The 15,632-nt window shown below is 33.3% G+C and overlaps 1 protein-coding gene across 1 annotated transcript in view; it reads left to right on the top strand.

Annotated features, from left to right (window-relative positions):
- Window positions 1-11,672, top strand: part of CLGN (calmegin) — a 43,664-nt gene extending 31,992 nt beyond the window's left edge. The window contains exons 10-16 of the mRNA XM_082838080.1: window positions 4,411-4,524; window positions 4,648-4,798; window positions 6,341-6,556; window positions 7,704-7,829; window positions 8,050-8,209; window positions 9,485-9,582; window positions 11,400-11,672. Coding sequence (XP_082694206.1) covers window positions 4,411-4,524; window positions 4,648-4,798; window positions 6,341-6,556; window positions 7,704-7,829; window positions 8,050-8,209; window positions 9,485-9,582; window positions 11,400-11,480 — 946 coding nt within the window. The 3' untranslated portion in view covers window positions 11,481-11,672. The remainder of the gene's footprint in view (window positions 1-4,410; window positions 4,525-4,647; window positions 4,799-6,340; window positions 6,557-7,703; window positions 7,830-8,049; window positions 8,210-9,484; window positions 9,583-11,399) is intronic.
- The last annotated feature ends 3,960 nt before the right edge of the window (window positions 11,673-15,632 follow it).

Raw genomic sequence — 15,632 nt, forward strand, 5'->3', positions numbered from 1 at the left:
GAAGAGGGAAATTTGGACACAGACACACAGGGAGAACACGATGTGACAACTGAGGCAGAAATTGCAGTGATGCATCTACAAGACACGGAATGCCAAGGGTCGTCAGTGGCCACCAGAAGCAAGGAAGAAACAAGGAAAGATCCTGTCCTGGAGCCTCCAGAGAGAGCATGGTCCTGCCCAAAACTTTGATTTCAAATTTCTAGTCTCCAGAATTGTGAGATAATAAATTTCTGTCACTTTAAGCCACCCAGATTGTGGTGTTTTGTCACAGCAGCCTAGGGAAACTAATATACAGTCTTTTATAACTTAATCTTGGAAGTAGCATACCATTAATAATTTCTGTTCATTAATAGCACGTTATTAGGTCCCACCCACACTCAAGGAGAGGGGACTTCACATGGACATGAATACCAGGAGGTAGGATCATTGGAAAACAATTTCAGAAGCTGCCTACCTCAGTCTGAGATTGCCAGTGCCAGAGTCCCTGAGGTGAGGACCCAGTTAGGTGGCACCCAGATTTCGCAGTACAGACACCGCATTAATAAATGTTACTTTAAGCCCCTAAGTTTTGGGGTAATTTGTTATGCAGCAATAGTCAATTAATATAGATATGCAGTATGCAATATTTCCTTTCACTCTGGGGCTTGTCTTAATTTTCGTAACAGAGAGCAGAAGTTTTAAATTTTTATGAAGTCTGGTTTGTCAATATTTGTCTTTGATGATTCATGCTCTTTGCATCTTACTAAGATAAGATGTCTTTGCCTAAATGTGACAAAGATTTTCTTTTGTTTTCTAGACAAATAGTTTTGACTAAAACTCTGTTCTGAGTTAATTGTTCTATGTAGTGTGAGGTATAAATCAAGATTAATTTTCAAAAATATGGGTGTCTAATTGTTCCAGCATCTCTTATCATCCATTTAATGTCTAATGATCTGTACTGATGTCCCCTCTTTCTTTTCTGATATGGCAGTTAGTGTTTTTTCTTGATGTGTCTAGCTGAGGGTTTATCAATTTTATTGAGCTTTGTGGAGGACCAGCTTTTGTTTTAGTTTTTTCCCTTCCATTGGCCTTTTTTCTATTTCATTATTGCCTTCCTCTTCTTACTTTGGACTTAATTTGCTTCTCTTTTCTACCTTATTAAGGTAGAAAATAATTTTCAATAGAAGCAGCTGTAAAATTTCTCTAAGCACTGTTTTAACTAAGTTCCACAAATATATATTCAGTTCATACTGTTATATAATTTCCCTAGTGATTTTTTCTTTGAATCATGTATTTTTAAATGTGTTGCTTTGTTGTCAATTATTTATGGATTTTCCAGATATGGTTTTCATTTTAACTCCCAAGTTAATTCTATTGTGGTCAGAAAACATTCACAAATATCAATTACATCAGCATTGTTCAAAAGCTTTTATATTCTTAACGGTTTTCAGTCTGTTCTCTTACTGAGAGAAGAGAACTAAAATCTTCAACTATGATTGTGGATTTGTCTTTATCTCCTTTGAGTTCTTTTAGTTTTTGCTTCAAGTATTTTGAAGATCTGTTACTAGATCAATTCACAGTATTTCATGACCTCTTGAGGAACTGACCTTTTTATTATTATAAAATGTCCTTCTTTATAAACTCTTATAATACTCTCTGACTTGAAGTCTACTTGGTCTGATATTAAATCAGCACTCCAATTTTCTTTTAAGTCATGTTTCCATTGAATATTATTTTCCATTATTTACCTGTAACCTGTATATGCCTTTCTTTTTCAGGTGATTTTCTTGTAGGCAACTACATTTGGGTCTTGCCTTTTAATTTGAGTGTTTTAAACCATCTACATTTAATGCACTTATTGCTGTGGTTGGGTGTAAACCTACCATCTCACTACTTGTTTTTTCTTTGTCCCATATATTCTGTGGCTTTTTATAAAATGTTTTTCCTGGCTTTTTTCAGATTGAGTTATATTTTATTTGAGTCTTCTATTTTTTCTTCTCTATTGGCTTTTTGGCTTTTCATCTGTAGTTGGTTGTTTTGCCGGTTGCTCTAGGGTTTGCAATATGCATCTTAAACCTATTTCAGTCTACTCTCAAATAGTGTTATGCCACTTCATGTCTAAGTTAATCATATGAGAGTCTTATATTTTCTCCCGTACATCCTTCATGCTATTATCATACATTTCCTTCTTTATATACTGTGAAGGCCATGCATATTTATTCAATCAGTCTCTTTTTGTCAGACAGTTATGAGGGGAAAAGATCTTTTATTTACCCACATATTTACCATTTCTGGTACTCTCCTTTTTTTGTGTAGATAGAAATTCCTGTCTGTTATTGTTTTCCTTCTGCTTGATAAACTTGTCTTAATACATTGTAGTACATACCTGTTGTCATTGCATTCTCCTAAATTATTTGTCTGAAAATCTCTTTATTCTGCCTTCATTTTTGAAGGATTTTTCACTATGGGGTTATAGGTTGATAGTTATTTTGCAACAGCCATTCCTTATCATGAGGCTCACACTGATTCTGATGAGAAGTCAGTTGTTATTCTCATCCTTGTTCTCCTTTACCTAATATGTCATTTTTTTCTATTTGGTTTTAAGATTTATTTTCACTGTTACTGGTTTTCAATAGTTTGATTTTTGTTGTGCCTTGATGTCATTTGTTTGTGTGTGTGTGTATATATTTGCCTTGCTTTGGATTCTTTGAGTTTTTTGAAATGTGGGTTTATAGTTTGTATCAAATTTGGGTAACATTTGGCCATTATTTCCTTAAATATTTATATATGGCTCCCCATCTCTTTTTTGGGATGCCACTTAAATGTGTGTTAGACTGCTTTACGTTTGTTACACAAGTCACTGAGAATCTATTCATTTTTTTAAAACCAGTTTTTCTCTGTGTACTTCATTTTGGAAAGTGTCTATTACTATTTCTTCAAGTTCTTGTTTGTAAACGTTGGGGTTTACCACCTATTCAAATAGAATGTTGCTCCTGGAAAACCAAAAGTGTTAACTTGTTGGTCTTTTAGATAAATAGGGGTACTGGTTAGCAGTGAAAATGTCTTTGCCTTAAGGGAAATAGTATAGGGAAGTAACTTGTGCAAGGTAGGAAGAATAGTACTTTTTTAAAAAAATTAATAAGTCACTTATTAGTGTATCACTTCCATGAATTCATGCTATCAGAAAAGGTAGGACTACATCCCTCCATGTGGGCTTTCTAACATTGCTTCACATTTGTTTGCCCATAAAGAGTAGGGCTGGGACATGAGAGAAACTGTACAATGAGAGAAACTATGTACCAACCTCATTCTGATTGGTGAAATGTGTGAGAATTTTTTTTATAAAATGCTAAAAGAGATGCACCCTTAAATTTTAAACCCCGGTTACTCTGAGCCCTCAGAGACCCTAAGATAACATTAATAACAGGCAAGTACAAGTCTTTACATACATAGATTTGATTATTTCAGTTTGTTATTCAAGTTTTGTTTGGAAAATCGTAATGTAGCTTATTTAAAATTTTTACTTTTCTGTAAAGACGAAAATTATGTTAGTAATTCTATTCACTACTTACTGTGACTATGTTTATATACTTCAGAATTTACTTTCTGAGTGTTATTTTTTAATGAAAATATAAAAATTACTAGAATTAAATATGGAGAGTTTTTAAAAAATAATATTGGAGTAGGGAAGACCTTTCCAAATATGACATAAAATTGAAGAATCATAAAGGAAAATGTTAATAAATTTCAACTACATGAAAATAAATGTTTTACATGGCAAAAAAAACCAAAACCTCACCATGAGCTACATTAAAAAATGCATGAGAAACTGGAAAAAAAATTTACTTCATATAGCTGACAACTGATTTCTTATTAATTTCTAATATATTCCAGGATATTAATTATAGCATTATTCGTCATAGTAAGTTTTTGAAAACACTATTCTCAACAATAGATAGATTAAATAAATTATGATATATTCACAAAGTGTAAAACTATGCAACTGTTAAGAAGAATGAAGCAGATATATATTTATATAAAACAGAGCTCCTAGAACAGTCTTGACATGTAGTAGTCATCCCATATATGTTTGTTGATGAATGAGTTTTTAAGTGAACAAAAACAAGGTCTAACATACTCTGTATAGAGTGCTATCATTTGTGTAAAAAAAGTATGTGTGTATATATATATATATATATATACACACACACACATATACACACACATACATATGTGCATGTATGTATAGAACATAACAAGTAATATATATAAAAAAGTGTATAGTAGAAGATTTAGGTGGATGAGAGAGAGGGGAGGTAGTAGGTACAAAGACAGGGTAGGAAATGCCTTTTGGTACCTTATGAATTTTGTAGCGTGCATTTTTAAACTGCTTGAATAATTAATAATTAGCATAAAATACTGTATTTACAGGGATGAAAGTGAACCTGCCCAAATAGAAGATACAAGTGTTGTTAAACCTGATGGCTGGCTTGATAATGAACCGAAATTTATTCCAGATCCTAATGCTGAAAAACCCATTGACTGGTAAGCATTCTTCACTTCAAATGTCAATTTCATATGTTTCTTACTTGCTTTTTTGTTACTAGTTTATATGACTGACAGGAGAGACTTGAGGTTACTCCATTTGCTTTGTTCTAATATCCTAAGGAATGAAGACATGGATGGAGAATGGGAGGCACCTCAGATTTCTAATCCGGCATGTCAGATTGGGTGTGGCGAGTGGAGCCCTCCCATGATAGGTAACCCAAAATACAAAGGAGTATGGACACCTCCAATGATAGATAACCCTAACTACCAGGTAATAACCACTTGTTCCAGTCCCATAGTAAACTTTAAAATGTTGTGCTATTTATCTAGTTATTGATAATGTTATGTTAACTTCAGGAAATTTGATTTGTATAATAGTGTGCCTTAGCTATCTTAAGAAGTCAAAGAACATAGTACTCCAACTAATTTATGTTTAAAAACTGAAACATTCCTTATTTAATTTTCTGGGGGAATAAAATTAAGAACTAAAGATAAGTTACTTTATACTATATTTTTCCTTATACTGATGATCACTTTGGAATAAAATTTTATTTTAGAATTAAATATAAGAAGTGACTTCTGATCAAGAAGACTCAGGTTGCACATTTTAGTAATTAAAGTCTGTGCTTAATTACCATGCTCCTTACTCTCTGGTATTATTAAAATTGAATTTTTTTCCCTAATATGAATCAGATATTTTTTGAGTATACCTAGTTTTGGAGGTAGAAGTCCTTATGTTATCCATTTAACCCTCTAGTTTTATCTAATTATTCATTGATATTTTCTAACATTTATTTTATATATACAGTTATATATTCTTTTTGCTCACTGTAGTTTTTCTTCATAGTATTTATCACAAAATATCTGTTTTGGTAACTTTTTTAACGTCTATCTCCTTCATTAGATTTTAAACACCATAATGCAGGGACCATGTCTACCTTGATTACCACTGTATCCTAGCATCTGGCATAGTGCCTGGCACAGAATAGACATATGTGATGGTGGAATAAGTCAGTGAGTGATCATATTGTCCAATTTATTTGATTTGGTTGAGTTTAATCATTCAAGATGTAATGGAACTTCTGTGTTGAATAATTGTTCTGAGATTCAACCATGGTTGATTATTGATGCCTATCACAAGTATATGTTGAAAGGTGCGGTTCCATTTTTGCCATACAGTGATCTCTGATTTGAACAATTTTAATGATATCTTGTCTTGAATATCTTTACTAAATGTAAAAAAAACCCAACTTGTCTAATATAGTGTCAGTTGTGAAATTTAATTACTCAGGTTTCTGTATTCGATTTTCACTCTGCCTCTTTTTTTTTTTTGGCAGTTTACTTATTTATTTTACTTATTTTGGCTGCACTGGGTCTTCATTGTGGCACTCAGGCTTCTCTAGTTGCAGCGTGCTGGCTCTAGAGCACACGGGCTCAGTAGTTGCACTGCGTGGGCTTAGTTGTGGTATGTGGGATCTTAGTTCACCAGCCAGGGATTGAACCCAGGGCCCCTGCATTGGGAGCACAGAGTCTTAAGCACTGGACAACCAGGGAAGTCCCCTTTTGCAGAGTTTAAAGTCATTGTTCATAGGGAACATCGTGTACAGGATATATTTCATAGGGAACATCGTGTTCCAGATAAGAAGAAACAAGATTTTATTTCTAGTGAATTACTAATGAATTAATTATAAGTTAAAGTTTTCTTTTTTCCAGTTAGTATTGCTAATTTCATTCAACACCAACTACTTCTTGAGTAACATTTATAATGAAATTATTTTATTTGAAAATGTCTTTAAATTATTTTTTCTCGCAGGGTATCTGGAGTCCTCGAAAAATTCCTAATCCAGATTATTTTGAAGACAATCACCCATTTCTTCTGACTTCCTTCTGTGCTCTTGGTTTAGAGCTTTGGTCCATGACCTCTGATATCTACTTTGATAATTTTATTATTTGTTCGGAAAAGGAAGTAGCAGATCGCTGGGCTGCAGATGGTTGGGGAGTGAAAATAATGATAGAGAATGATAATGAGGTACAGTATTTACCATATGGTAATAATAGGATGTGGTCCTGGTTATAGGTTGTACAAATGGCCTTTAAAAAAGGTAAATAAATGTGCAATAATTACTAAATGCTAAAGAAGCATATTTAAATAAATTTATGTAGACAGAGTATTTAGCTTTACCAAATATGATACAGCTTCATTATTAACTAATAATGAATTATATATATGTAAGTCTTCATTTCATTTATTAAATTATGATAGCATAATGGGATTGAGTGCCTTTTGATGGTTATAGAAATGAGACCACTACTACTACTAGAAATGAGACTTAATATCTTTGTCACCTATCAATTTAAGGCCTAAGTGGGAACAGTAATCTAAATATTCTTTATTCATTTTAACTACTTTTCACTTAGAGGAGTATAGAAACTTTTAAAATTTAATATTATTATGTTTCAGTTTTTTTCCCCAAATCTTAACACTACTTAGAAAAGAATAAGCTAAGTATTTCAACACAATGCATCTTGGAGAATCTGTCTTTAAAACGAATTACTGTAAAGAAAAATGTGTACCTCACATTAGGTCTCCTTGGATATTAGCAAAAACCATCAGAAGAGTAAGTAAAGGTAAAGGGATTCTCATTTGGAAACTCTTTTAACTAAAACATTTGATGATTTTAGATTTTATTTTAGTAAGAGAGACAATTTCCTTCCTGAAGGTTGTGTGTAAAATTTGTTAATAAACAAGAAAAAGAAAACACAATGATTATCAGGTTGATTTTTTTTTTTAGTAAGTTTTTTAAATGTACAGGTTGAGTTATCAGAGAGTTGTGTACTTCTAAATGAACCAGATAATACATCCATAAGGAGTAGTTCTATCCTGAAACTTACCAAAAAAGAAAACTGTCCTAATTCTTGCTGGTAGGTTAGCAGTATTCACCTATATAGTATAATGTACCTTCTACTACAAAGTGTCAAACAGCAATGCATGCGAATAATTGTTTAAACTTTATGAAGTATAAAATGAGAAAATAAAATATTTTTTATCTTACAAATTCACGATTCCTTAATATAAAACCACCTAGGTGAAATAAGTTTTTTGTTTTTGTAGGCTGTATTTCTGAATGAAGGTTTATAAAATCTTAATTGCCTTTTTATGCTTATTTCTTCTCTAGCCTAGTATATTCAAACAGTTGACGGCAGCTGCTGAAGAGCGCCCATGGCTTTGGTTCATTTATCTTGTGACAGCAGTGCTTCCAATAGCATTAATTACTTCATTTTGTTGGCCAAGAAAAGTAAAGGTAAAGAAAATGAATTTTTGTCAACAGTAAAAAAAAAAAAAAAAAAATCTCTTAGTGTTTAGGAGTTCTATATTGGAGCAAGTGGCTCTTAAAAGTGATAAACTAAATTGCCTGTAAGTTTTTACTGATAGTTCACTATGATATCACTTATTGCAAAAAAAATCTTTTTGTAAATAGTGCTTTGCTTTTAGTAAAAATAGCTTGTGTTAAACTGCGACAGAAAAGATATGAAGATGCAGAGTTCAAAAAACTGGACATATGTAAACCACAAACAAAGGGAGCACTAGAGCAAGAAGTAAAGGGAGAGAAAGCAGCCCTGGAGAAACCAGTAGACTTGGAAGAGGAAAAACAGCAAAGTGATGGTGAAATTCTTGAAAAAGGTAAGACGATGACGGTGATTTATAATGGGGACAAAGCTGGGCAGAGCTCACTTAAAATAGTAGATTAAGTGGTAAACACTGGCTGTTGCACTTGTTTATTGTCAGATTTATACCATTTGAATCCTCGAGAAGGCGTGACTGGCGAAGAGGAGTAACATCCTTGCCTGGGTTGTACCTGAGCAGACATCCAATGTATGACTTTTGTTTTCTAGGAAGAAAGAGGTGTAAAAATTGTTCAGTTGCTTCAGAACCTAGCAACTATGAATCCCATATGCCATAGCTTGTTTTTCTTGTTGTTGTTTGTTTGTTTGTTTGTTTGCGGTACGTGGGCCTCTCACTGTTGTGGCCTCTCCCGTTGCGGAGCAACAGGCTCCAGACGCGCAGGCTCAGCGGCCGTGGCTCACGGGCGCAGCCGATCCATGGCATGTGGGATCTTCCCGGACCGGGGCACGAACCCGTGTCCCCTGCATTGGCAGGCGGACTCCCAACCACTGCGCCACCAGGGAAGCCCTGCCATAGCTTTTTGCAAAGATTTTTCTCCCCTCCAAGGATGAGATGGGAGGTACAGACCATGGCTTCTGTAGAAGAGTAATCGGTTTAAGGCAGGTGATTGCAGCAACAAAATCCACACCAAGTCTCCCAAGGGCTGTTGTTTATCAGATAATTTATCATGTGGAACGAACAGTTTAATCTCTTGAAAGCATTGCTAAATCATACGTCCCCTTGCCACCTTCTACTAAACTCCAGAAGATGTTAGAACTGAAGACAGCTGAGGCTTTTTGGTGCCTCTCCAATGTGACTTCCTTATGCACATTGAGGTAGCAATAAAACTATTGATATTTGTCATGCATCCCAAGCCAGGCTCCAGAATGAGCCCTTTATAACCTAAATTATATCTTGAGCACTGTTTTTAACTTAATAGTTGATGCAACAGTTGACTTAAAAAACATACTCCCTCAAAACACACATGCACACACGTATATTTACGTATATGTGTGTACAAACACACACACACACACATTCTTTGGTTTTCATTTTACATACAGAGTGCTTTAAAATTCTTTAAACCTGCCCCTTTCCTCAAATATGATGATTTATTTATAAAATGATAAAATAAATATTTCTATTTAAATTTTATACAGGTCTAATGGAAGAAATTGCTTATAAATATTGGAATTTAAATACATCCCTCCACTTTTATTTAATACTTTTAAGTAGCAAAATTCTAATTCGAGTTTTTGCCTTTAATAAAATCTATTTAATAAAAAATTCTAGAAGAGGAAGGTGAACCTGAGGAAAAGAGTGAAGAAGAAATTGAAATCATAGAAAGACAAGAAGGTAATAAATCAAATAAGTCTGGATCAGAGGATGAGGTAAGCAACTCTTTAACAGAAAATAAACTAGTTTCTATGTATGACTGTTATTCCATAAAAAAATATTTAATAAAAGCAATCTGGTTTTTGAAGAATTTTTTGCCATATTTCTCCCAGCTTTCTTAAGAGCATACATATTGCTTTAAAATGTATCCTTAAGGAAAGCATGAAAATAATGTAATTTATGTCCTCTTAATGCCTAATGAAACAGTATAAAGTAAGCCTTTGGTTTACAAAATATAAAGAGAGAGCTACGTCTGTAAAAAATGACTTCATTAAAGTGTTTTGTTGAAAGGTGTAATAAGCAGACCATCTGAATATTTAAAAAGTAAGTCTGTTTATTACAAGACAATTTTCTTTTAGCCATTGTGAAAACGTTCTCACTGTCACAGTTATTTACTGTAACATTTTGAAAGATTGCATTCATTGGGTAGTTGAGTACTATGCCTGGTAATGGTGTTTTTCTCAAATCTTTAATAAACTAGTTTTTCATTAACTTGATATGTCTGCCCCCTTTTCCATCCTGATGTATGACAGAACTTTCCACAGTGCCTTTTTTTATAGTCAGTTATTACGGAATCAGAAACCATCCAGGTATAATTCAGAACCCGAGCTTTCTTCTTTCACCTAGTATATACCCCCCAAGCCTGTTTTCTCTGCTTCTGTAGCCCTCTAAGAGCTGCATAACCCCACCTGCCGGTCACCGTCCCCAGCACTCTCATAGCTTAGAGTTAGGTAGGGTAAAGGTCCGTTATGCCTGGACTGTTGCATGTGATGAGATAAACTTGCTATTTTGTTTATTTGAAGAAATCTCCCAGATAAACTTCTGTTGTTATTGTTTTAATTGTTTTCTAAAGCTTATTCGGTACATATACCTGGTTACTGGTCTTAGCTGCCTAGTGAGTTTTTTTTAAATGGGCTTTGGGGCTCATTATCTAGTATGAATATCTTTATTTAGAGGGAGCTGGGTGAAGATAATTTCTTTCAGAACAGAGTTTTAAGCAGTCCTTGTTTCCCGCCGTCACTCTTTTAATAATAATATTTGGAATCATTCACTGAATGTGTATTCTAGTTATATTTTGCTTTGTAAAATATTTTGTGTACTTTTAAAAGTATCTAAATTCCATCTTTTCAGTCTTTTAATCTTCTTATATGTTTGTCAGTGAGCTAAAATAAATCAATTTTTATATAATATAACCTTTAGAAATAATTATAACTATTTTGTATAATACCTGCATTATTTTATTGTTATACAAGTTTAATTTATATATAAATGATTATTCTGGAAGGATAGAATTAAAGGAGAGAAAAGCCCAAACCATAAGTTTAATGTTTCCATTTCCTCTCTGTTAATTTTTCTCAAAGTGTTAGGTACCAGAAGTTCTGAAAAAGTCTCTGTAAAACCAGCTCAGCAATTCATTACTTACAGAAACATTGTGATGTATAGTTAATGCTTAATATCCCACAATGAAAATATCATGTAACCTTTAATTAACCATGACATTAGATTAAGTTGTAAATCATGAAATAAAATCATGAATTGAGTTATTAGCATTATTCCTTGTCAGATGCATATTTGACAAACAGTTATTCTAAAAATGTAATCATGGCAAAAGATGAACAAATTGAAACATCAATTTATATACACGTTTTTGATCAGTTATTAAGTAAAGGACCATAAAAAAATATATATATATATAAACATAAAGATGTTTTGTTAGAAACATGTATTTTAGAGAATAAGAAATACATTATTTACTATTCTCTACTAGTTGCCCACTGTATGAAAATAAATGTTTTCATATTTTTTTCCCTAGATGAGGGAAGCAGATGAGGGCACAGGATCTGGAGATGGGCCAGTAAAGTCAGTACGCAAAAGAAGAGTACGAAAGGAGTAACCTGTATTCAAGTATTTTTAATTCCTAAGAGAGAGAGTTGGCATTCTCAAGTGAACTAGACTCAATCTGCACATCCTGTTTCTACTATCTAGCAATGATATTCTTTCAGACATTTATTTTAATCTTATTTTTCAGAAAAAAAAAAAAAAAACTTTGAAGTTAACCTGGTCTTTGAATTTAGAATAAAAGAAAAGTGGCACATTACATGTCAAATTTTAAGAGATTAATAGCATTAGAAGTTACACAGTTTTAATAGTTTGGAGAAAGTTTTGGTTTCTACAGAGCAAAATAATATGCAGCAACTTCACTGCTATTGGAAGAATCAGTTATTGGAATTTCCCCTTAAACGGCTATACTACAGTATAACTGGTAGTTCCACAGTATACATAAGAGTGAGTTCTGTTGTACAGAGCTAAATGCAATAAAGTTTCTGTATGGTTGTTTGTTTCTATCAACAATTGAAAGTGTTGTATGTGACCCACATTTACCTCCTTTGTGTCAAATTATAGTTATGGTCCATTGTTCACGTAAATTATAGAGTCCTTTAAAGAGGTGCTTTGTTGACAGACAAATCAACAAAAGTGAAATGTCTATGTGTCATTCATAGAATCACTGGTCAATAGTGCAGCATACTTATATTTGAATACAGAGATAAGAGGTTTATCAAAACGAAATGGTGTACAGATTTTTTTGAAGCTGTTACAGTTGTTTTATGCCAGAATGGCTTACTCTGTTTACAAGATTGCTTATGCCTACATTGCTCTTGAAAATAACATTTAAATATTTTTTCTTCTTTAAATGATACCATCTTTAATAGGTAAATTATTATTGGGGAGTCTTTCTTTTATCTGATCATTAAGAGATTGTAATGGCTAATAGATATCAATCATCATGCTTTGTATTTTTATCTTTTTTCTGACAAAGTCAAAGCTATCTTCTGACATTCAAATCTATTGTCTCATCTAGCTTCAAAGCTGCCTCTATGGTAGACTATTGCTCCTCTTTTTAAAACACAGTTGACCCTTTAACAACAGAGGTTTGAACTGCGTGGGTCCACTTATACACAGATTTTGTTTTCAATTAATTCTATAGAACTACACGGTATGTTGAATCCTCTGATGCAGAATCTGCAGATAAGGATGGTCAACTATGGGACTTGAGCATCTGTGGATTTTGGTATCTGCCACGCGTCCTGGAACCAATCCCCCATGGATACCAAGGAATGACTGTAGGTACCAAAAGTCACAGAAGTACATTATAGTAGAGCTGTATTATTCCATTTAACATATTTAAGAATTTTTCATGTTTGGGTGACAGACCCTTTGGAAGGTGATCTAAATCTTTGAGACCATGGAGCTACTTTAATACCAACTATCTAGAGAACGCTATACTAGTTGGGTAATATTTTGGATTCCTTCATGGACATATACATCCCATCCTTGGGTAAGCCCGCCTCCTGTACATCCCCCTCCCCAGTAGTACATTTAAAGCTTATATATAAGGAAAAGGAGCCTCTAGCTTCTCCTCTGACATAAAGGAAGCCAAACACAGCCAGTATAGCCACTATTCACTCCTTATTTCAGGGAGTGAACTGAAAATGAAAATAAGTGCTTTATTCCATTGCTGTGTTCTGAACTTTCCATAAATTGGTGGTGGACAATCTTAATATGTAGTTAACCATACTTTGTATTTATTTAATACTGACTAAACTTAACGCATCTTGCAAGGACTCCCTTTCTTGCTTTGTATTTGGAATGTCCAAGTGAACTAGATATACTGAATGAGTCTAGATGAGATTGTTTCTGAAAGTAAATTACTACTTCATGAGATAAATCCTTTCTTAACTTTATGGAAAACTTCTTGCCGAAAAGTGTCTTATATATGATCATTTTTTTCTAAAGATTATTAAAGCTGTTTTTACTTTCTTGGTTGCAGATTAATTTTAACTTTCACATTTGGTTCAACTCCATGAGCTTGTAGTGGTAAAATCTGAGCAACCAGTTTTTGCCAGTTCACTGCTCCTTCCTGTGGATGTACCATGCCTGATAGTTTTAAATTTGTGTATTAGATCCATGCAGTAGACAAAGCATAGAGTCTTCTTTAATAACGAAATGGCTTTTTCCTTTTACCACCGTAATGTGACTTTATTGTTTAAAACGATTTAAGTTTTATCCTTTCCTCTAATAAAGGAGAAAAATAAATGTATTTTGCCCTTTATTTCAGTTGGCCTTTTTAGAGGCTTTTTAACTTGACCAGGCTAAAGTAACTTCCTTTTCCTTGAACATTTTTTTAAGGTAACCTTGCTTCCATTGGTCATTCCTCTAGGAAGATACATACTACTAGAACTAGGAGCCTTTTTAAAGTGTCAGTCTACATTTGCAAAACACAGAGGATAAACCTGCTTACGTGTTAAAATTAACCACTAGCTATGAATATAATGTACCTTGGAAATTTAGACTAATTTAGAAAACTAATAGTTTTCAGTGAAAACTATTTAGAATAGTTAAAACATAAATATATTACACTCTAGGTACCTATGAAGCTTTTTTGTTCTCTTTTCAATTGTGGTTCTGTTTTTAACTTCAGCAGGATTTAAAGATGAAATATCACATGGTTAATATTGGAATAACTACTTAAATCTCATGTAAAGGATTTATTTAAACATAATAGTAGCATTTTCTACATAAATTCTAATAATCTCTTTCCAAATTATAGCTCCCATTTCCATAGTATGACAGCTGTGAGGAGTTAAGGAAATAAAATTATCCCTAATCCGACAGGTCAGATGAAGCAGGTTGATGGGAGAGAAAATGTATTTTTGAATGCATTTGAAGTTTGTAGAGATCCAAATACGTGGAAAAGCAATGGTAATTTTAGAGAAAATGGGCAACAGGATAATTTTTTTTAAATGATCTTTTAACACCTAACATAGTATCTTACCACATATTTTGTGTTTCTTAAATGAATAGAGTTTTATGTCTTTTGTAAAATTTTGGAGTAATTTCAAGTTTTAATTACTTAGACTAAACATTTGATAAGCCATCTATAGATAATAATAGAAAATTTAAAACAAGGCAAATACATTATACAATTGATTACAATGTATTACTTTAGCTTCTGTCATCACTCCTCAATACCCCTTCCATTATATGGTAAATTAGGTCCTAAAGCCAATATAAAGTCCGTGTTATAGTAAATATCTTCAAATACCATTAATCTCTATGATTTAAGTGAAATAGACTGTAGCTTGCTTTTAGGATGGAGTACCTAGAGGCAATTAAGTCATTCTTCCAATTATTAACCTTTCATTTAGTCACATTCTCTGTTCTTTCATGAGGTACAAGTGGTCTCACCAACTAAGTAATACCTGGTCTTTGCTGGCAATTTTGATTATATCAGCATTGAAGAAATACCTGATGACAACCGCTAGAGGGTGTTAACTCAAGATAGGGAAAAACAAAATTATTGGGGAAAGTAAAGAAAGACTGCATTCTAAAGAACTAAGATCAGTTTTGCTTTGTTTCGGACCATAAAAGTAACGCTAGAATATATAATTCACCTTTCACTTCTCGTTTGGAGAAAGGACTTGATCAGGAATATAAATATGACATCATAAACTGGTTGGAACTGCATGCTTGGATGATTTTGGTTATTTCTCCACAAATTGTTTTATTGTTACACGTACAATTCCAAATTCCAAAAATCTCTGTAAATCTGAAGTTTTTCATGTTTGACATCAAAACTCATTTGGCAGCCAAACCTGACCTCCCTGACAGGCTATCTGTAGTCTTTACTTACGTAACTTAGTATTAAATTCATATATTTCGCTACAAAAATATTAATGTATTTGATTCCAAGTACTGCCCCAAGCTGTACTGGTGTATGAGTCATAATACTTTATGAAATGAAAAATTCCAAATTCTGAAATATCTGGTCCCAAGAGTTCCAGATAAGGGATTGTGAGCTGTATTAACTTGCTATAAGTAAAGTCCAAAGTGAATATAAAGAGGACAAATTTTGGATGGAATACTAGTGTTAGTATTGAGGGAAGTTCTACTGGGAGACCCTGAGGAAAAGCGGGGTCATCATTCCATCCTGCCAGTCATCATTCCACCAGCATTTAGAGCTAGGAAGTATCACTATTAAAAATGT

The sequence above is a fragment of the Leucopleurus acutus genome, assembly GCF_964270905.1.
Source record: "Leucopleurus acutus genome assembly, chromosome: 4".
NCBI lineage: Eukaryota > Metazoa > Chordata > Mammalia > Artiodactyla > Delphinidae > Leucopleurus > Leucopleurus acutus.